This window comes from Lagenorhynchus albirostris, chromosome 4 (genome assembly GCF_949774975.1).
Source record: "Lagenorhynchus albirostris chromosome 4, mLagAlb1.1, whole genome shotgun sequence".
Lineage (NCBI taxonomy): Eukaryota > Metazoa > Chordata > Mammalia > Artiodactyla > Delphinidae > Lagenorhynchus > Lagenorhynchus albirostris.
The window spans coordinates 6491532-6514817 of NC_083098.1; the positions used below are offsets into that span (position 1 = coordinate 6491532).

At 38.9% G+C, this 23286-nt stretch overlaps 1 protein-coding gene across 2 annotated transcripts in view; it reads right to left on the reverse strand.

Moving 5' to 3' along the window:
• MARCHF1 (membrane associated ring-CH-type finger 1) overlaps positions 1-23286 on the reverse strand; it is a 322296-nt gene that overhangs the window by 160348 nt on the left and 138662 nt on the right. For both annotated transcript variants that reach the window (XM_060147541.1, XM_060147540.1), the window contains exon 2: positions 17371-17421. In XM_060147541.1, coding sequence (XP_060003524.1) covers positions 17371-17421 — 51 coding nt within the window. The remainder of the gene's footprint in view (positions 1-17370; positions 17422-23286) is intronic.

Consider the following 23286-nt stretch of genomic DNA (forward strand, 5'->3'; position numbering starts at 1 on the left):
ATCACTTGGGAAACATCTTAAAAAACACCAATGCCTGGGCTCCACACTACTTAATTACCTCTTAAGTAAATCAGAAACGAAAAGAAAAAAGTACCTCCAACTCTTCCTATTGTCAGAAGGCTTGACATGGTACGGTTGTTGAAAGAAACAACAACTAAATATAGATTACACAGTTTAGGGATGGAAAAAGGAGAGAGTATATTTCAAGCCCTCTGCTACCTGTCGCTTGCCAGAATACACATGAAGCCACAGACATAATATAATTGGATAAAAAAAACCAGCTAGCATTACAGTATCCAAATCACGATCCTTTATCACCTTTGGTGTGGTCATGAGGTCACCTCAACCAATGGTCATGTCAACAGCCTTCCCCAGGCTGGCCCCCAGCACTAGACCACCATACCTTCAAAATGCTTTAGCAGAAGGCAGAGTTCACCTGTTACTACACCCAAAGCTTCCCAAACGTATGGCTTTTCCTACTTCTTGAAATCCAAGAGAGCTACGGAGACCCGTCCTAGAGGAAATTCCGAAAAAACCAACCAACCAACCAAACCAAAGCCAAAATAAACCTTTTAGCTAAAGGAAACAAACCAGAGAAATGTTCAATAATCCTAGAATATATATTTCATAATGGCCGTGACTATAGTAGCTCTAATAGCTTTGAATGTTTAGCAGCTAAAATAATTTCTTGCATATAATAACTGGGCATTCTGTAACTATTCAAGGTATGAGTGAAAAATCATAGATGCCGTCCTATTCTGTTTTACAGAAAGTAGTAGGGCAGATCAAGCCAGTTTTAGCAAACAAATAAACGAAGCTCATGATGAGCCAGAAGACTGAGCGTTCATGTGTTTTTCTCTATAGATGTGTGGAGACATCATTGTCATCTTTGCACATTTTTCGGATGATGAAAACTATGTAGTCTCTCCCCAGATGCATAAATATACACACACTCAAGTTAATTTGAAGTAATTTCTTTTTTTTTTCTGGACTTTCTAAAGCATTCTAGACAATTGAGAAATCTGGATCTTCTAAAAACATATTAGATGCCCCAGGGCAGATTATCTGTAGTAAAGAACCAATTCTGTCTTTCCCTATCTTCCTCTCCCCCACCCTTTCTCTTTCTCTCTTTTTTTCTCTACAATCCTTTACGGACTAATACAGTTGAAAATACTATTAAAAATTGCTGTGGGATATGTGTGCTGTAAGAATGTAAAATTGCTAAAAAGTTTCTAAGCTGCTTAGGTCAGATTCCCTAGAAGCGGAGCCTGAGACAAGAATTCTTGTCCAAGTGATTTACTAGGGTGGTGTTTTTAGAAGTGGAAAGAGGTGAGCAGTTATAGAACAGGAGCTACAGAGCCGGGCAGAATTTTGTCTTACCTGAACGTTAGCTTCAGCTGATCCCATATGGCGGCTCTGACACCCACACTGAACCAAGCATTAATCCCACCTTCAGGCAAGGGGGTCAGTGCCCCCTTCCTTCCAGCAGCCCTTGACCTCGTGGGCAATAAAGTTCTTGCGTGGCCAATGACAGGTCTCTGGGGAGGGAGCAGCTGTGAGTTACATTATCAGCCAGCAATCACAGCAGCTCTGTGTCGGGGTCTGTAGTAGGGATCTGGGTGGGGACTTAACAGTGTCCACTTGAGATGATGCCTTGGACCACTCAGATCCACCTGTGGTTCCCATCAAGTTCACCCCACCTTGACATAGCTTCTCCAGGATTCTGACTGGTTCCACTTTCAGGAAAATCTCAGCAGAGGAGGTTAAGAGGGATGAAATATAGCCCCTGTTGCTGCATTTGGTCCAGAGATCATGGCTGATAACTCATCATCTTCCTGACTGCACACCCCTTCTAAATTCCTTTCACCTTTGTCAACCGTTCTGTTGGTCTCGGTGGCTTGCCTGAGGGACTGAGCCCTGGTTACTAAGCCCTTATCAGGCTGTAGTTGTTCTACTTGCCCATTTACAGACACAGTGAAAGGAACAGAGACGCTAGTAAATCACATGAGGGGCAAACATATTTCCCCCTGTCCCAATGTTGTATAAAGGTTAAGGATAAGGTTAATTGCTCCTGCTAGAATGGTAACAGATTTCTTTACTTGCTGGGATACTAGCTGGAGGCGCTCAAGGTGAGCGGACAGCAGTCATAGCTTTAAGTTTAGTGGGATTCTTACTGTGTCCTCCGGTGGGACTGTGTGCCTTGTGAACCAGCACTTAGAAGACCACCAAGCCTAAAGTGATGGCTGTGGAAAGCACAAAGTCCACAAATGGATCACTGGAAGTAAGGTAACTGGATCTGTAAGAAACAAGGCACCATTTCATGGGTGCTGGTTTCAAACACGTAATGTATCTTGTGGGATAGTGTCCCATTCTCCCAGGGAGTCTTCTCTAGGCTGATAGCTCGCAGCCATCTTCAAAAGTCTGAATGATTGGGACTTCCCCGGTGGCGCAGTGGTTGAGAGTCCGCCTGCCGATGCAGGGGACATACGGGTTCGTGCCCCGGTCCGGGAAGATCCCACATGCCGTGGAGCGGCTGGGCCCGTGAGCCATGGCCGCTGAGCCTGCGCGTCCGGAGCCTGTGCTCCGCAATGGGAGAGGCCACAACAATGAGAGGCTTGCGTACCGCAAAAAAAAAAAAAAAAAAAAAAAAAAAAGTCTGTATAATTGCTGTATCAGACTGACAGCATCTGGCAGACAGGGTGTGTGCTGCAGGAGGCCTGTGAATCCCACAGTCACACACACACTGCTGCACCTTTCTGCTTTACACTGAGTCCCTGGGTCTGATGTGATGCTGGCAGAATCCTGCATTGGTAGATCAGATGCTGAGTTCGGACTGCTGGCAGTAGCTGGAAGCTGTTACATGAGGCACAGAGCCAGGACTCAGACACTCGCCTCAGGCATGCAATGTAAGAGGGCACTGAAACACTCAATAATCAAGAGAAAAAAAAAAACTTTAAAACAATATTTTAAAAAATGCAAAAAATCCATGATGAACAAATACCAAAAAATTAAATACAGAGAAAACCAGTAATACAGAATTTTCCCTTTGCCTCTGGCTGCATAGGGCCTGATACAGCACTGATCCTGTTTCTATTTAAAATGTTGATACCCTATTTATAATGGAGTTTTGGCAAGACACTTGTTTCCTCAAGTATTGCGTTAAAATTTATGTTGATTACTGAGGTTTTTGGCATCCCATTGCCGTTTGTGTCTGAGCCTAGTGCTCTTCTTACTTCACCCTAGTTCTAACTTTTCAAAAGAGGCAAACCCAGAAGGCCTGTGATGCAATCCAGCCGCTATCAGGGGCTGGTTGGTTTTCTTGATAAACGGTACTCAATGCGGGGGCTCAACATCAGCCTCTGCTTCTTCATGTCAAGTGTTCATTCAGCAAGGCAGGTGGCTGGATCACCCCTGGTGAAGAGGAGACCACGGCATCGTGCCCACGCAAGGCGTCCTTCTCTGCCACCAGAGCTATTCCATTTATGGGCTCTGGCACGGCAGTGGGGGAGCTTAGGACAAAGCCTGGCTGAAATCCACTGGATAAGCCATCCTTTCCACCTATTTAGCACCTCTTCTGCAACAGATGCTCTTTGGTGGGTATTAAAGTATGATTTTTTTTTTTTTTGCGGTACGCAGGCCTCTCACTGCTGTGGCCTCTCCCGTTGCAGAGCACAGGCTCCGGACGCGCAGGCTCAGCGGCCATGGCTCACGGGCCCAACCGCTCTGCGGCATGTGGGATCTTCCCGGACTGGGGCACGAACCCGCGTCCCCTGCATCGGCAGGCAGACTCTCAACCACTGCGCCACCAGGGAAGCCCTAAACTATGATTTTTAAAAATGCTCACATGTTATGTATCTAGGGTGAAAGGCTAGACTTCACCCACTTGACTTAGGGAAAATCTCTGAAGAAGGAGGCAGCTGGTGAATTATGTGAAAACACTCAGAGAAGCTGGGAGAAGGTGGCTGGTGTTGGGCATCTGGGTGGGGCATCAATTGCATCCATTATAAACACATGTACTTTCACCTATCTTGTGTGTACTGGAACAGTGAGTCATGGACTGGCCTGGTCCAGGGATCACTGCTCTGTGCACCCACAGATTCCACATTAGGAACATACATTCTAAAGCTAACAAAACAAAACAGGCTCTATTCTCTCATTCAGCACATATTTTTTGAGTGTGTTTATCAGTCACATTTCTAGGTGCTGAGGAAGCAATACTGAACCAAGAAATGAAGTTCTTGCTCTCATAGACCTTAAACTAAACAAATAAAGAAAATATATAATATTGCAGATTACAACACAATCCTTAAGGGAAAATAAAGCAGGAAAGGAGATAGGTCCTCACTGATAAGGTGGTATCTAAGTAGAAAAATCGAGAAAGCAAGCCATGTAGACATGTGGGGAATAAGAATTTTGAGCAGCCAGGGCAGAGACAAATGCCCCAAAGCAGAAGGGTTCAGTGAGTCTGTAGCTGAGTAACCCAGAGGAAGAGCAATAAGAAATACAATTAGAGAGAGACTGCAGGGACAGCTTAGGGATTTCTGTTTTACTCTGGGTGATATAGGAAACGACTGGAGGGTTGAAACAGGAGCAAGACACTATCTGGCATATATTTGAAAAGGATCATATTGGCCGTTTCATGAGAATAGACTTAAAAGGATATAAGGGTGGTTGTTTCCGTCATGTCACTTAATTTCTAGTCTGTTCCTGCTGAAATATAGTGGGCCAGGCACCCTCACCATCAGAGCAGACCAGCATGTGGTATGAATCTACTTTCCTAGTAACGTGTTCTTTCAATATTCATCATAAATGAGGATCAAAACCAATTTGCATTCACCTGGCATGGACAGCAGTACACATTCCTGGTCCTGCACCAGAGATACATCACAATATAGACTGAAAGTAACCTTAATTGTCTGACGGTTGTCAAAATCAGTTTAGTCCATTTTGTGATGATATCATGTTAATCAGGTCTAATGAGCAGGAAAGGCCAATAATCTGAAGGCTTTTTTAGGACACGAGGGAGGGACAAAAATTCCACAAACATTCAGGAATTGGCCAAACCAGTGAAAATACTGGGGATCCCATTTTGTTGTGCGTGTCAAGACATTCCCTTCAGACACATTTGGCATCTAATCTTGCTATGAAGAAAGACGCAGAATGCTTGGTAGGATTCTGAGTCTTAGAACAAGACAACACTTTGGAATAATTCTCAGGCCCTTTATCAGATGACTCAGAAGGCTACCACTTCTGAGTGGGGACTAGAATGAGAAAAGTTTCTGCAGCAGTGTCAGCTGCGATACAAGCAACCTTGATGCCAAAGCCGTAGTAAGTGGCAAGTCCCATACTATTATCATTACCATGGTAACTAGGAATGCCAGGCAGGTTCTCTGTCCCAAATGGAGTCCCAAATGGAGAATTACAGTGAAAACTTCAGGGTTTTGGATCAAGGTCACACCATTGCAAAGTTCTGATAGTATAGAAAGCACCTCCTGGTATGCTAATAGGCTCTAGAAAGACTGGTCAGGACATCAGTGGACCACAGGAATGGAGCTTTCCCTCAAGAGTGACACAAGTTATGTGCTCTGGTAGACAGAGCAGCAATTCACTCAACAACAGACTTGGCCATCATGAGGAGCTAGGGTGGCTGCTACGTAATGAGGAATCCAGATAAGTCTCAAACTTGGGGGATCTGCTGTAGCATTTTTCCATTTATCCAAACACAGGTTTAACTTCAAATCGTTGGTTACATCAAGCACAACCTGTTAAGGGCAAGGTAATCAGAGACACCTCACCAGCAAACTGCCTAGTCTAAAAGAACTGATAATCAAGAATGAGGTATATCAATACATAGGGCAACTGCTAACAGCTATAAAAGAGGAAGTCGACAGTAACAGTAATAGTGGGGGACTTTAACACCTCACTTACACCAATGGACAGATCATCCAAACAGAAAATTAATAAGGAAACACAAGCTTTAAATGACACAACAGACCAAACAGATTTAACTGATATTTAGAGGATATTCCACCCAAAAACAGCAGATTACACTTTCTTCTCAATGCACATGGAACATTCTCCAGGATAGATCACATCTTGAGTCACAAATCAAGCTTCAGTAATTTAAGAAAATTGAAATCATATCAAGCATCTTTTCTGACCACAACACTATAAGATTAGAAATCAATTACAGGGAAAAAACTGTAAAAAACACAAACACATGGAGGCTAAACAATACACTACTAAATAACCAAGAAATCACTGAAGAAATCAAAGAGGAAATCAAAAAATTCTACATCCCATTTTACTTCATCAACCTGTCAAATTTACCCTCTCAAGGTATGTAGTCTGAAGGTATGGCTGATTTATAGGTCCCTTATAAGCAAACCAAGATGGATCTCTCACTAACTCAGAACATTAAACGCCTGTTCAGAGATGCAAATACTTGGCTCAGGGTCAGCTGAATGAACTCCCAATACATGTTAAATTGGGGGAACACATTCACCTTGACCTTGCTGGAAAACACACTGGAATCTTAAAGGCAAATCTGGCAAAATAGGAGGAGATGAAGACTTACAGAAGTAGAATCAAGGTATTTATCTGATCAAAAGAAAATACCTATTTAAAATGTACATCCTTAAAAATGTCTGTTGAATAAATTGTGTTGACTATACTATACACCTTTATTTATTGCAGAATAAGCTGGGGCACACAGAGAGGGAAAGGAAACACTTTAGCATTAATATTTCATACACTATGTACTGTCTTTACCTTAACATTGTATATGATATTTCTAGGTAGATACCAACTGAACATTTTAGATGACGCTTTGTCAAGTAAGTGAGGTCTAGGGAATATAATAGGGAATAATGGAAGCTAACTGAAACATCATTTTAAGGTAGTAGCTTTTGAATTTCTTTTCATAAGTAGATTAGATTTCATGAGCTGCTTCCTACATAGACCAAAAAGCATAAAGTGTTTTGTTTAAAAGAAAATGCTAGATGTTGATTTTAACTGAAAGTACAAGCCTTTCTTTCCTTTTGACAGTTTGCTCTTGAAAGGTTTTTCTTGTGAAATACATAATATACTGTTGCTAGTTGAATGTAATGAGGCCTCACCCTAGAAAAAAGAGAAGAAAAGCCAAATTTGGCTAATTTTGCTTCCCGAGGAGCCTATCTGTGAGCCATATGTGTGTTAAAAGGCAGCAACAAACACTAATATCAAAAGCAGCTTTTCAGAGGAAAAGTAAGTGAGGAAAAAATGAAAACTGGCATGTTCACACTGAGATATTCTGACAATCTCACATACATTGTTTTAAACTTATATAGCTTCTCTGTAGCTTTTAGAGCAGCGTTAACATATCCAAGGCACACAAATCCTATTAGAGTAAAAAAAAAAAAGAGTCACAAGTATATCTTATATTCCTAAAACAAGCTAGAAATATAAACTAATAAAAAACTCAAAGTTGGAATGACCAGAAAATTCAAAGTATAATTGCAACTGAATAATATAGGGTAGAAATACTGAGGTAAAGACTAAGGAGAAAAAGTTTAAATGTTTACTAACAATTCAACATTTGTTATTTATCCCACACTTGGATATTTCGTATTCACAGCAGCAAGATCACTCAGGACTTACACAATCCTGAATATCAAAAATAATAATGTTCCGTTTCTAATGTTCTGTTTACTAAAAACTGTCTCAAGGATCTCAATGGATTCTAAATCCATCTCTATGTTTCCAAGCCAGGGAACACTTGTACAATTAAAGAGAATGTATCCTACGACCAACGTTCCATGTCAAAGGTCCCTGAAGACTATTTTGAGTACCTTTCTTCTTCTAATCCATGTTTTCTGGCTTCCATGCCTTGTACTTATATGCCTTTAAACATACTTTCCTTGTATTGGATCAAGTCACACCCCTCCTTCAAGTCCCTGTTTATATACAGTTCTTCCCTAGTGCTATCCTGTCACCAGATGGGAGTGGTCATTCCCTGAACTCTCATAGCCTGCGGTCTGTACTCTTTTGGCTGGAGCTCCAGAGGGTCCCATGACTATGCTCAAGGGCAGTGATCGCCTAGGACCCCTCATAGGACTGAACTTGTAGCCATATTCCTCCCTACGGTTTATTACAGTGAAAGGACACGAAGCAAAATCAGCAAAGGAAAAAGGCACACGGGGTGAAGTCCAGAGGACATGAGGAGCAGAGTTCCAAACTTCCCCAGGTTTACTCCCAGGGGAGTCATAGACGCGCTTAATTCCTGCAGCTGTGAGTTGTAACACCAGATGAGAAGTGCTGTCTACCAGGGAGACTCGTGAGAGATCCAGTGTTCCAACTTTTTACTGGGGGCTGGTCTTATAGGTACCAACTGTCTAGCATGTACCCAAACCCCAGACTCCCAGAAGGAAAGCAGGAATCTAGGATAAACTGGTGTTTTTGCACAATTTAGGCACCATGCGCCATTCTTACCAGTTAGGGTGGTGGTACCCCACTACTGAAATCCCAGGTGCCGACCAAGGGCCAGGTCTTTCTAAAGGTGAGAGGCGCAGGGTTGCTTGCTCTGTTATCTTTTCTGCACATAGTTCTACTTAATATATATTAAATTATAATGTATGTATATATTAAATTACAAGTTATATATCTATGTCATATCTCAACTCCTTCACTGTAAGCTCACTGAGGACTTGGAGGGGATTTTTTCATTACTCCGTCATTCCCAGTATAGAATAAGATTGCTGATGGAGACATTCCACAAATACTAATGACTAGAAGTTCTGATTCATTAAGAAACTGTAGGAAACAGGCAGGAAAGCAGACTCAATGGCATGCAGGACGCTTCTGCTACCCCAGCCTGGATGGAGTCCTCTGAGCTGTGACTGCCCTTTATCAAAGGCTCAGGGATGCCACAAACTTGACAACAGTTAAGGAAGATGCCCATTATGAGTTTTAGTGCTACTGACCTAACAGAATTTTTATTGTTAAAAACACATGCACTTTTTAATGAAACAAGAATGTGCAGTATTTTTTCAATAAAATTATGTCACATCACAAACGTTTTACTTAATCCTAAATTTAACTTAATCCTGTCCAATCTGTTACTTATTCTTAGTCAGCCGAGAAAACAATATGTATACTATAACCCGTGTCACAAATTCACTTGCTCACAAAAAGATTACTGAGTACTTACTGTACTGTGAGACATCAGTATTAAGAGCCCCATAATAAGAGCAGCTCATACTTACACAGTGCTGGGTACTGTGCTAAGTACCCCTCTGAGAGAGATATTGTTTGATACTCTTATTTTACAAATAAAGTTACTAAGGAAGTGTACTATGCTCCTAAGCAGTTACTCTGAATCCATACTCTTAATTACTCTATTATGCTGATTATCACACCCTTGAGAAACTTAGTCTTTTTTGACATAAAAATTATTTTGACAAAGTTAGAGAAAATATACCCTTGTTCTACTTTAATCTCTTTTTTTCCACCACTTTAAAAGTTAAGGGACTCGAGGAGACCTTCAAGATGGCAGAGGAGTGAGAGGTGGAGATCACCTTCCTCCCCACAAATACATCAGAAATACATCTGCACGTGGAACAGCTCCTATAGAACACCTACTGAACGCTGGCAGAAGACCTCAGACTTGCCAAAAGGCAAGAATCTCCCCACGTACCTGGCCGTGTGGCTGACAGGATCTTGGTGCTCTGGCCAGGTGTCAGGCCTGTGCCTCTGAGGTGGGAGAGCCGAGTTCAGGACATTGGTCCACCAGACACCTCCCGGCTCCACGTAATCTCAAACGGTGAAAGCTCTCCCCAGAGATCTCCATCTCAAAACAAAGACTCAGCTCCACTCAATGACCAGCAAGCGACAGTGCTGGACACCCTACGCCAAACAACTAGCAAGACAGGAACACAATCCCACCCATGAGCAGAGAGGCTTCCTAAAACATAATAAGGTCACAGACACGCCAAAACACACCATTGGACACAGTCCTGCCCACCAGAAAGACAAGATCCAGCCTCATCCACCAGAACACAGGAACCAGTCCCCTCCATCAGGAAGCCTACACAACCCACTGAACCAACCGTCGCCACTGGGAGCAGGCACCAAAAACAACTGGAATTACGAACCTGCAGCCTGCGAAAAGAAGACCCCAAACACAGTATGATAAGCAAAATGAGGAGAGAGAGAAACACACAGCAGATGAAGGAGCAATGTAAACACCCACCAGACCAAACAAATGAAGAGGAAACAGGCAGATCACCTGAAAAAGAATTCAGAGAAATGATAGTAAAGATGATGCAAAATGAAATTAAATAAGGAAACACAAGCTTTAAATGACACATTAAACAAGGTGGATTTAATTAATATTTATAGAACATTTCATCCAAAAGCAACAGAATACAATTTCTTCTCAAGTGCTCATGGAACATTTTCCAGGATAGATCATATCTTGGGTCACAAATCAAGCCTTGGTAAATTTAACAAAATTGAAATCGTATCACGTATGTTTTCTGACCACAGCACTATGAGACTAGATATCAATTACAGGAAAAATTCTGTAAAAAATACAAATACATGGAGGCTAAACAATACATTACTTAACAACCAAGAGATAACTGAAGAAATCAAAGAGGAAATCAAAAAATACCTAGAAACAAATGACAATGAAAACATGAGGACCCAAAACCTATGGGATGCAGCAAAAGCCGCTCTAAGAGGGAAGTTTACAGCAACACAAGCCTACCTCAAGAAACAAGAAACATCTCAAATAAACAACCTCAGCTTACACCTAAAGCAATTAGAGAAAGAAGAACAAAAAAACCCCAAAGTTAGCGGAAGGAAAGAAATCGTAACAATCAGATCAGAAATAAATGAAAAAGAAATGAAAGAAATGATAGCAAAGATCAGTAAAACTAAAAGCTGCTTCTTTGAGAAGACAAACAAAATTGATAAACCATTAGCCAGACTCATCAAGAAGAAAGGGAGAAGACTCATATCAATAGAATTAGAAACGAAAAAGGAGAAGTAACAACTGACACTGCAGAAATACAAAAGATCATGAGAGATTACCGCAAGCAACTATATGCCAATAAAATGGACAACCTGGAAGAAATGGACAAATTCTTAGAAAAGCACAACCTTCTGAGACTGAACCAGGAAGAAAGAGACAATATAAACAGACCAATCACAAGCACTGTAATTGAGACTTTAATTAAAATCTTCCAGTAAACAAAAGCCCAGGATCAGACGGCTTCACAGGCGAATTCTATCTAACATTTAGTGAAGAGCTAACACCCATCCTTCTCAAGCTCTTCCAAAATATGACAGAGGGAGAAAAACTCCAAAACTCATTCTTCGAGGCCACCATCACCCTGATACCTAAACCAAAGATGTCACAAAGAAAGAAAACTACAGGTCAATATCACTGATGAACATAGATGCAAAAATCCTCAACAAAATACTAGCAAACAGAATCCAGCAGCACATGAAAAGGATCATACACCATGAACAAGTGGGGTTTATCCCAGGAATGCAAGGATTCTTCGATATATGCAAATCAATCAATGTGATACACTGTATTAACAAACTGAAGGATAAAAACCATATGATCATCTCAATAGATGCAGAAAAAGCTTTCGACAAAAGTCAACACCCATTTATGATAAAAACCCTCCATAAAGTAGGCATAGAGGGAACTTACCTCAACATAACAAAGGCCATGTATGACAAACCCACAGCCAACATCATTTTCAATGGTGAAAAACTGAAACCATTTCCACTAAGATAAGGAACAAGATAAGGTTGCCCACTAGACCACTATTATTTAACATAGTTTTGGAAGTTTTAGCCACAGCAATCAGAGAAGAAAAAGAAATAAAAAGAATCCAAATCGGAAAAGAAGACGTAAAGCTGTCACTGGTTGCAGATGACATGATCCTACACAAAGAGAATCGTAAAGACACTACCAGAAAACTACCAGAGCTAATCACTGAATTTGGTAAAGTAGCAGTATACAAAATTAATGCACAGAAATCTCTTGCATTTCTATACACTAATGATGAAAAATCTGAAAGAGAAATTAAGGAAACACTCCCATTTACCATTGCAACAAAAAGAATAAAATACCTAGGAATAAACCTTCTTAGGGAGACAAAAGACCTGTATGCAGAAAATTATAAGACACTGATGAAAGAAATTAAAGATGATACAAATAGATGGGGAGATATACCATTTTCCTGGATTGGAAGAATCAACATCGTGAAAATGACTATACTACCCAAAGCAATCTACAGATCACTGCAATCCCTACCAAAGTACCAATGACATTTTTCACAGAACTAGAACAAAAAATTTCACCATTTGGATGGAAACACAAAAGACCCTGAATAGCCAAAGCAATCTTGAGAAAGAAAAACGGAGCTGGAGGAATCAGGCTCCTGGACTTCAGACTATACGACAACGCTATAGTAGTGAAGACAGTATGGTACTGGCACAAAAACAGAAAGATAGATCAATGGAACAGGATAGAAAGCCCAGAGATAAACCCACGCACATATGGTCACCTTATCTTTGATAAAGGAGGCACGAATGTACAGTGGAGAAAGCACAGCCTCTTTAATAAGTGGTGCTGGGAAAACTGGACAAGTACATGTAAAAGTATGAGATTAGATCACTCCCTAACACCATACACAAAAATAAGGTCAAAATGGATTAAAGACCTAAATGTAAGGCCAGACACTTAACAAACTCTTAAACGAAAACAGACATCAAACTCTTAAAAGAAAACATAGGCAGAACACTCTATGACATAAATCACAGCAAGATCCTTTTTGACCCACCTCCTACAGAAATGGAAATAAAAACAAAAATAAACAAATGGGACCTAATGAAACTTCAAAGCTTTTGCACAGCAAAGGAAACCATAAACAAGACCAAAAGACAACCCTCAGAATGGGAGAAAATATTTGCAAATGAAGCAACCGACAATGGATTAATCTCCAAAGTTTACTAGCTGCTCATGCACCTCTATATCAGAAAAACAATCCAATCCAAAAATGGGCAGAAGACCTAAATAGACATTTCTCCAAAGAAGATATACCGACTGCCAATAAACTCATTAAAGAATGCTCAACATCACTTATCATTAGAGAAATGCAAATCAAAACTACAATGAGGTATCACCTCACACCAGTCAGAATGCCCATCTTCAAAAAATCTAGAAACAATAAATGCTGGAGAGGGTGTGGAGAAAAGGGAACACTCTTGCACTGTTGGTGGGAATGTAAACTGATACAGCCACTATGGAGAACAGTATGGAGGTTCCTTAAAAAACTACAAATAGAACTACCATATGACCCAGCAATCCCACTACTGGGCATATACCCTGAGAAAACCATAATTCAAAAAGAGTCATGTACCGCAATGTTCATTGCAGCTCTATTTACAATAGTCCGGAGATGGAAACAACCTAAGTGTCCATCATTGCATGAATGGATAAAGAAGATGTGGCACATATACACAATGGAATATTACTCAGCCATAAAAAGAAACGAAATTGAGCTATTTGTAATGAGATGGATAGACCTAGAGTCTGTCATACAGAGTGAAGTAAGTCAGAAAGAGAAAGACAAATACCGTATGCTAACACATATATATGGAATTTAAGGAAAAAAAATGTCATGAAGAACCTAGGGGTAAGACAGGAATAAAGACACAGACCTACTAAAGAATGGACTTGAGGATATGGGGAGGGGGAAGGGTAAGCTGTGACAAAGTGAGAGAGTGGCATGGACATATATACACTACCAAACGTAAGGTAGATAGCTAGTGGGAAGCAGCCGCATAGCACAGGGAGATCAGCTTGGTGCTTTGTGCCTGCCTGGAGGAGTGGGATAGGGAGGGTGGGAGGGAGGGAGATGCAAGAGGGAAGAGATATGGGAACATATGTATATGTATAACTGATTCATTTTGTTATAAAGCAGAAACTAACACACCATTGTAAAGCAATTATACTCCAATAAAGATGTAAAAAAAAAAAGAATTACCATACAACCCAGCAATCCCACTACTGGGCATATACCCTGAGAAACCATAATTCAAAAAGAGTCATGTACCACAATGTTCACTGCAGCTCTATTTGCAATAGCCAGGACATGGAAGCAACCTAAGTGTCCATCGACAGATGAATGGATAAAGAAGATGTGGCACATATATACAATGGAATATTACTCAGCCATAAAAGGAAACGAAATTGAGTTACTTGTAGTGAGGTGGAGGGATCTAGAGACTGTCATACAGAGTGAAGTAAGTCAGAAAGAGAAAAACAAAACTGTATGCTAACACACATATATATGGAATCTAAAAAAAAAATGTTTATGAAGAACCTAGGTTTGGGACAGGAATAAAGACACAGATGTAGAGAATGGACTTGAAGACATGGGGAGTGGGAATGGTAAGCTGGGACGAAGTTAGAGAGTGGCATGGACTTATGTGTATTACCAAATGTAAAATAGATAGCTAGTGGAAGCAGCCGCATAGCACAGGGAGATCAGCTTGGTGTTCTGGTCCACCTAGAGGGGTGGGATAGCGAGGGTGGGAGGGAGATGCAAAAGGGAGGGGATATGGGGATATATGTATATGTATAGCTGATTCACTATGTTATACATCAGAAACTAACACACCATTGTAAAGCAATTATACCCCAATAAAGATGGTAAAAATAAAAAAGTTAAAGGACTCAAATATTACTAGAATTTGCCACCTCCTTCTTGGTAAGTTATGTGGTCTTAATGAAGGGTTTATCACTTAGTAATTCATTAAAAAGTAGTGAGGGCTCTACAGTGGATTTAGGATTTGTGGCTGTCTTTCTGAATATAAGTAAAAGTAGCATTATATTGGCTTAAGTCTAATAAACTTAAGCACACTGAAATCTTTTCACCCCCATGGGTGTGTGATGGTTTGAGTTTTTGTGACTGTACAATTAGAATGACTGTTTAAGCGGAGAGCTTTTCTTTTCTCTCTGAATAGAATGCATTTTATCATTAATTGTCTCCCACACAAGCCTGCAATTAAAATGTATCAAATAAACTGTTTAGTCATAACTGAAAAAAAAAAAGAATGAGTCTAGAACGTTTATGATGCAGTTTGGCAAACCGGTTAATAAGACCTGCCACTTCATGTTCCTAATCTAAGATAAATTACCATCAAAATGGATAACAACCAATATTTATATCTAATAGCTTTTGCAGGTCATCTATAAATAGAATATGGATTAGCAAATACTTGTTAGACTGAGGACAGCTCACACTTGTCTTACTGTCCCAAACTTGTATCATCTTTTTTTTTTTTTGTATCATCTTTGAATAAAATTTCTTCATACTACTCCTATTTTAAAAGTGTTATCAGTAGTCTGTGAATACTGTTAATACAAAAGAAAAAAAGTATTTCTGAGAGTAATAAGATGTACATGAAAGATATACATTAAACAGTAATAAAATCAATAGTTTATACCAATAAAATCAAGAGTGTTGCTCTTGGAGATGCAAAAACACACACAAAAAATGTATCAGAGCCTGGAAGGCGAATTCATAGAAGGGAAACTACATTTCTGACTTTTTCTTAAAGAATAAATGCAAAGGTAAAAGCTATAAAAGCTGCATCATGTCAAAGTCAAATAGCAGTTTGGAAACGCAGATACAATTTTACCCCTGGATCACGAAGCAACTGGCATGACAAAGGAGTTGTCAGTACTGCCTACAGGTTTATAGGTCAACATTAACACTCACATTCAGAAAGATGATGATGCTCTGTAGTTGCAGGCAAGGCTCTCCATGATGTGATGGAGAGGATTGACATTTGAAAGGTATTGTTTTGATTTACAACCACTTAAGAAAACCTTCAATGACTGATACCATCGCCTCATGTCCCAGTGGAGGCAAGCGTGTCTCAGGGCGGTTAAGTGAGTGTCTCGGGTCCCATAAGTAGGAAGTGACAGTGATGACTTACACTCACATCCTCTGTCTACACGGCTAGTGCTTTAACCACTGGGCCACATGGGCTCTCAAATACTAGGAAGGCGCCCAGATTGCAATGTGCTTAGAGATGTACAGTTCCAACTACTGAGATACAATTCTCTGTGGGTCTCTTGCATCTCTGCACGTCTTGGAAGCAGAAACATTGACTGCTTTTGTTCTGGACTATCTTACTAAGCTTGTACAGTGGAGAGCATTGCAACACAGTGATGTGGTCTGCCTATGGAGCACCGGACAGGCATCCTTACTGTGTATTAAAAATACGAGAGTTTCCTAAGAGCAGGATTCCATTCCCATACTCAGCCCAGTGTGCTGACAGGTGTCAGCTGACCATCTTAACATTGTCTCGTAAGAATCAGCCTCAGGAAACCCACTTAAGAAAATGCTGATAATCTGGCCACTGCTATTTTTCAATGAGTAATAGAACTCCTTTGTTTGTGAAAACAAGACAAAACAAAACAAAAACTTTTCTAAATTGGAAGTGGGTCTATGTTCTGTAGTGCCTATGGTTTATTGCTGTTTTGGGGGCCCCCTCGAAGGAAAATAATACAAAATTATGTTTACAAAATTGAGCTCAGGGCTGTGGTGTTGGCAAGTGAGGGGCCCTGCTGTGGAAGTTCTCGTCATGGTAAATTCAGCTTTGTCAGAATTATATTTTTGGAAGTCATAATTTTCCAATTTCACAAATGGCCCTAGATGATTTTTCACTCCCCAAGTACCAAGTCTATAAACTGCATAGTGCCTCATCTTAGAGAATAGCTCTTAATTTTTGTTTTCTAGGAGAAATAAAAATCTAGAGGATCGCTCCCATGCCATGGGATTTTCAACACCCTCGTGTCTTGCTTGGATTTATAGGCAGTCTAGGGAGTATTTTGGTTTTTTCATCCATCGACTCTATAAAGCAAGTATGACCAAACTAGTGTCTTAAATTAAATTGTTTTCTAAAACCTGTCCTGGTTAGATTCCAGCATAGTTGAGCCCATACTCCTGGAAAAACTGAATTCATGGGAATTGTACCATGATGTTGATAGAGTTTCACCTTGGGTGTGTGGTAGCTTTCTGAGCCGAAGTGAGAGAAGAAACATACTTTGAGTGACACTCGGAAAGTAGCAAATTGTCTTTTGCATACAGCACTGAAGACGAAAAATAGCTTCACTCATTTTGCTGTATGAAATCAATCACGGTAAACTCTTAAAATATTTAAGACCATTAACAAGTCATATTTGTGTATTGCTCACAGATAACAATAGCAGGTTAAATGTTAGAAAATATTTACTTGAACTCATAAAATATGTAAATTAATAAACAATTAAGAAAATGAATACAGTTCACCTACTTTTGAAATATTACTTGATCGACTTGCAGATCGCCCTGGGGATTTGTCGTTCTGAAAAATAAAATTAGAGACGTTGATTAATAACAGCAGTATTCTTTGCTGCTGAGAAAAGAAAGCACAGCACAGGCCAACGTGTAGATGTCCTCTGTATTGTCCTAACAGACATAAAAATTGCTTACACAGGATGGTATTTCTTTTACCAAATTTTATTTCTCTAGTATATATCAGTGTCCTTTTGAAAATGTTTCAATTATTATCAGGTTATATATCAGTCTAGGAATATTTATTTCCAGGAAACACTTATTTCTCTAGAAAAACATATGAAGTTCCTTTGAAATAGAATTAGAAATGAAAATATAGTCCATTATTTCCCCTTTTCTTCTTCTACCAGTAAATTCCTGTCCTCAGTGTCAGTAAATATTGCATACTGGGTACATGGTACATAACATCTAACTCCTGTTCTGCTAAAATACATTTTATCTGTCTGTTCAGTTATTTTATTTTCAAAATTTAAAAAAAAATTAAAGGTAATTTAAAAATTTAAAACATTTAATCATTTAAATTAAAAATATTGAGAAATTATTTTAAAATTTAAAACTTAATAATAAGTTTTAAAAAATTATACCTCAGTTCTTGCCTCTTAAGGAATTTCCAATTTCAGAGGAAAGAAGCATGGAAAAAAGCTTTTGAATAGATACATTTTTTTTAAAGTCATGCAACTGTAAAGTCGAATGGGTCCTTGAAGAGTGGCACTACCTCATTCAAAGCCTGGAGGCCTTCTGTTGCCTGTAAGCCGGGCCAGTCCAGGGCCTTATGGCCAGAGCTGGCGGGAAACTGACCTGACAAATCAGAATGTGTGGTACATATACCAAGAGATCACAGCACACCTTTCCTGCTGTGGAAAAAGTGTTGGAAGAGCCTTTTCCGGAAACCAAAAGTTTAGCACTTTAGGATTCTTTTTAAAAAACATTTCTGAGCATCTGGACTCAACACCACAATGGATCTGAGTAGACAACTACAGTGCATCTTGACAGGGGTCTTTTTTTTTTTTTTTTTTTTTGCGGTACGCGGGCCTCTCACTGTTGTGGCCTCTCCCGTTGCGGAGCACAGGCTTCGGACGCGCAGGCTCAGCGGCCATGGCTCACGGGCCCAAGCCGCTCCGCGGCATGTGGGATCCTCCCGGACCAGGGCACGAACCAGTGTCCCCTGCATCGGCAGGCAGACTCTCAACCACTGCGCCACCAGGGAAGCCCCGACAGGGGTCATTTTTGAGAACGAAGCTGTTATAACAACCTGTGGGTCTGAAATTGTCCTGTGATGACTGCTCGAGACAGTTTCAGAAACACAGGGTAAATGTGTTATGGTGGAAACACAGTAGCTGCATTCACTGCAAGCTGTCACTGTCTGGCACAGGCTTGCAGACATTTCAGCTGAACAGCACTTTTTCTTTTACATGCAACATCCATCTCATCCAACCACGGACGGCACGGTGGAGCATGTTATTACAGACCGAGACGAGTCACAACTGTACGATTAGTTACACCTCATAAAAGCCCCGTGATCCAGCTGGAGATTAATGTGTGTGTTCCCTGAAGACATGTTTCCTTGATTAGCTTCCTCTGGTGATGGAGAGAGGTGCTTTTCTACTGACATTTCAACTCCTCTTCTAGAGACAAGAAAACAAAACCAATCCATCTTTCCTTCTCAGTGAAATTGAGGATTTTGACACAGGACTGTATAGCACAGAGGTCAATGATACATTAACAGGCTTTGAGAGGAGTTTGGTTGTCCTGGTTGTTTTACTATGTTTTCTATTTTTACATGATATTTGAGAACATGATCAAGGAACTAGAATTGAAAACTCTTCAGCAAGAACCAAGAAGTACTATTTGTACAAGAAATTGATCTGGCATCAGATTACTTAATTTTTCCAACCAAACAGGACTTTGTCGTGTTTTGAGATTAAAAACAAGGAGGGCCATGTCCTTCCATAACTGTGAATGAGTTCAGTGTGAGGTCGTAATAAGCAGATAATTCCCATATGCTTCAGCCTCCCCCAATCTACTGGGAGGAGGCCTCTGCTTTATTATTTTGTACTTCAAGAGACCTTTTACGTTGAAATCAGTTAGCTCTATTTCCTCTTAATACAAGGTTAGGCATTGAAGGAAATAAACAAGCTTAGGCAAAGGCTAACTTTTTGCCGTGGCTAAGGTCTCTATTATTTCCATTCCAGTTTACACATGGGAACAGAGAGGTTACCCTATTGCTGCAACGGCGGTGATATAAAATGGGGTTTTGACTTGAACTAGACCTGTACCCGTGCACTCGTTCTAGCAGGAGTGTATTTGAGATCCCAGACCTCCAAATTCCTCACTGTGAAATGGGCAGATAATACATTGGGGATTGGATCAAATGAGTTATAGATGAAAACATTTTAGAGATTACAAGTTTATAATATTTCCATTATTATTCACAGGTAGAGGAAACACCCAAAGAGCCCCCTCAAAAATCAGGACAATCATCACAGGTTACTAGACCCATAATTTTAACATAAACACCTCTCTATCCTGCAATTCCACCTCTGCTGTGGATTAGATTCTGGCATATAAAATTCAAGGATGGAAAGTCAAATTTCTCTCTACCAAAGGGGATTAAGGAAGTCTGGTCTGCCTTGCTTTTGAAGCAAAGCTCCGCAAGCACTTTCCCTCTTGGAACACTTCCAAAGCAATCTGTTCAATTTGCTACTAATTAATTGAATGGCTTGTCCCATTACTATTGCAATGACATATTCTTCTTTGTAGATTAGCCAAATATGGTTGTCATACCTCATTATGATCAGTTTAAATTTTTACCTTAGATTAAATAGAAGCTGTCTCAGAATCTAACATAACTTACTGGTACCCAAATTATAGTGACCTTGTGGGTCACTAAAAGCTGAAACCAACAAGAGTTCCAGACAAGTCCACATGAAAATCATGGGATCGTCAAGCAATAATTTTGATGAGCTATCTTAGTAGAACAATCTTAGCAGATTGTTCACAGTATGCAGAGGGAGAGACTTCTAGTTTCATAAGCACGTTTAAATCTTTTCAAAATTTCTAATTTTGGGTTTGATATGAATGAATCTGCTATTGTTAGTTTTGTTTTGTGATTATTATTATTAATATAATAATTGTTTTTCAAATTTGACCTTACTAAACATGGTTGGATTTTTATTACCAGCAAGAAAAAAATGATTACCAAATGAGGAAATCGTTACTAAGTTGTTTTAATATATTTAATATTGTAATCTAAGGAAAGTGACATAGTTCCTTTAAAAGGGGCTGCTCTGTGTTAAAGAATGCATAATGCAGTGGACTTGTATTTATCTACAGAGGAATACTCTGTATATCCATCGATCAGAAGACGGCAGTAAGGAAGCTTGAAGGAGGGTTTTATTTATTTGTTATTTTTTATGTAAACTAAAGGAAAAAACAAATTATTTCTGACTTCAGAAATCAGAATAAGACAATCTCACACAGACCACTGCTATGATGTTATTCTGTAGTTTTCCTCCTTTGTCCTCTGCCCCACCCGCTCTCACTCCAGGCTAAAACTCAAGATATTTGAAAGGAGAAAAAAAAAATGAGGCAATTTTGAGGGTCATCTGAAAAATTCTAACTAGACCATGAAACTATTTCTGTGAGAACAATTAAAGAATTAAAACTTGAAATAGAAGAAAAGTCTTTGAAAGCAATGTGGTTTGTAAACAAAAAATAAATGATACAGAGGAACTGAATAATACAATAAAACTCAATTAATAGACGTATTAAAAATCTCATGTCCTTTAAATTAAAAATACTTTAAAAATTTATGTGGCTTCAAATAATACCTCCACAAAAATCTTCAAGTAGAGATTTTATAGGGTACTTCTTTTGATATTGAGTCAGCAAAATTAGAAATAAAAATTTGAAATATTACTAATAAATCTTGATCACCTCAAAACTAACACATTTTAAGATAACGCTTGGTCCAAAGAAATAACTAACTGGAAAATTACAGACAGAAACTCTGGAAAATGTTACACTAAGACCTATGTAACACAACAAAAGCTATATCCAGATAAAAATTTATGACTGTAAAGGCCTTCGTTATTAAAGAACACAGTAACAAAAGAATGCAGTAAAAAGAAATAATAAAAAAGCTAAAACTCATTAAATGGATATAAATAAGAAGGATAAAGAAATATTTCTTAAAGCAGGTTTTTGAAAATAATTACAAAATAGATGAATTTCCTATAAGACTTATTAAGGAGAACAGAAATATGTAAGAAATAAGAAAGGATAATCAAGGACACAGAAAAGATTAGAAAAATTATAAGAGAATGCTCCATGTAATGGTATTACAACAAATTTGAACACCTAGAGGAAATGGACCACATGCTAGCAAAATAAAAGTTATCAGAATTTATTCAAGAAGAGGAAAATTTGAATAGATAATTAACAAAGAAGAGATTGGGTAAGTAAATAAAAGTCTATATGCCCTGCAAAGGATAAGGGCATGATGATTTCACAATTGAGTTGTATCTTGCTTTTAAAGAACACATAATTCTAATTTTATTTACAGTATTCTTGACCATAGGAACATAAACTTCCTTAATCCATATTATTAATTCTGCATAAATTAATCTCCAAATGTGTTAAGACAGTATCCAAAAAGATATAAAGAGGGAAAAGAAAATTATGCTCTGGTCTTATTTTGGACTACTGACACAAAAATTCTTTTAAAATATTAGCATATATCTAATAGTAGTATGTATCTTTGATACACCAGCAGTGTACCAAAAAATGCTGAAGGAATAAAATAAATAGGATTTATTCCTGATACTTCCTTATCAGGAAATCGATCAACAATTCATTAGATTAATACATCAAAAGCAAAAAACTATGATCTTATAGTTAAGATGTTTAACAAACCTCAACAGTGTTACTAGAATGTAAGCTCTGAGTAAAATAAAAATTGAAGGAAATCTTTAAAAGTGATAAAGACAATATCCTAAAAACCATTACCAAATATTATTCTAAACGGTAAAATACTAGAACTATGTTAATTAAAGAAATTCTCTTAGGGCTGCTTGTTCTTGCTCTTATTATGCAACTTGACTTTAGAGTTTCTAACAAATTTAACAACAAGAAAATGAAATATGTGATAGAAAAAATTATTGAAAAAGAAGGAATAAACCAATTTTCTCTGATTGATGATATATTATAGAAATTCCAACTGCCTCTAGTTATAAAAGAAAACTGCAGTAAATGAGACTTTAGTACAATGGCTAGATACAGGATACATATATCATGGCAGAGTCTACTAAATTTCCTAAAACCCACTATCCCTTCTTCTGTCCTCAGAAAATAGTAATTAGGTATACATCACCCCAGTCACATTACATCTCCCAGGCTTCCTTCCAGTTACAGGTTGCCTATGGCCAAATTCCCTCCAGTGAGATGTGGACAGAGCTAACAACTGTCAGTCTCCTGCTTGTCCCGTAAATCTAAACTTTCCTCCATACTCCTTTCTACTGCTCTGTGCTAGGATGGTGTCTATCAGAGCAAGCCAGGAAGCACATATTAAAGATGGTAGAGCTGAATTCCCCTGAGTTCCTGAATGAACACACAGTGAAAAGCCATGTGCCAATTTGGAACACACACTCTAAACCATCACCAGAGAGAAATTAACTTGTATTTCTTCGGGGCCACCACATTTCTGGATTTATTTATATAGCAGTTTAGTCTAGCCTAATGGAAATACTGCAAAATCAATAGCTTTCTCTCTTCTAGTTTTAAATATCCAGAAATGTAAAAATAAAAACCAAATCTATAAAACATTTAAGAATACATTTAACAAGGAAATCATAAAGTCTTATTAAAAATATAAAGT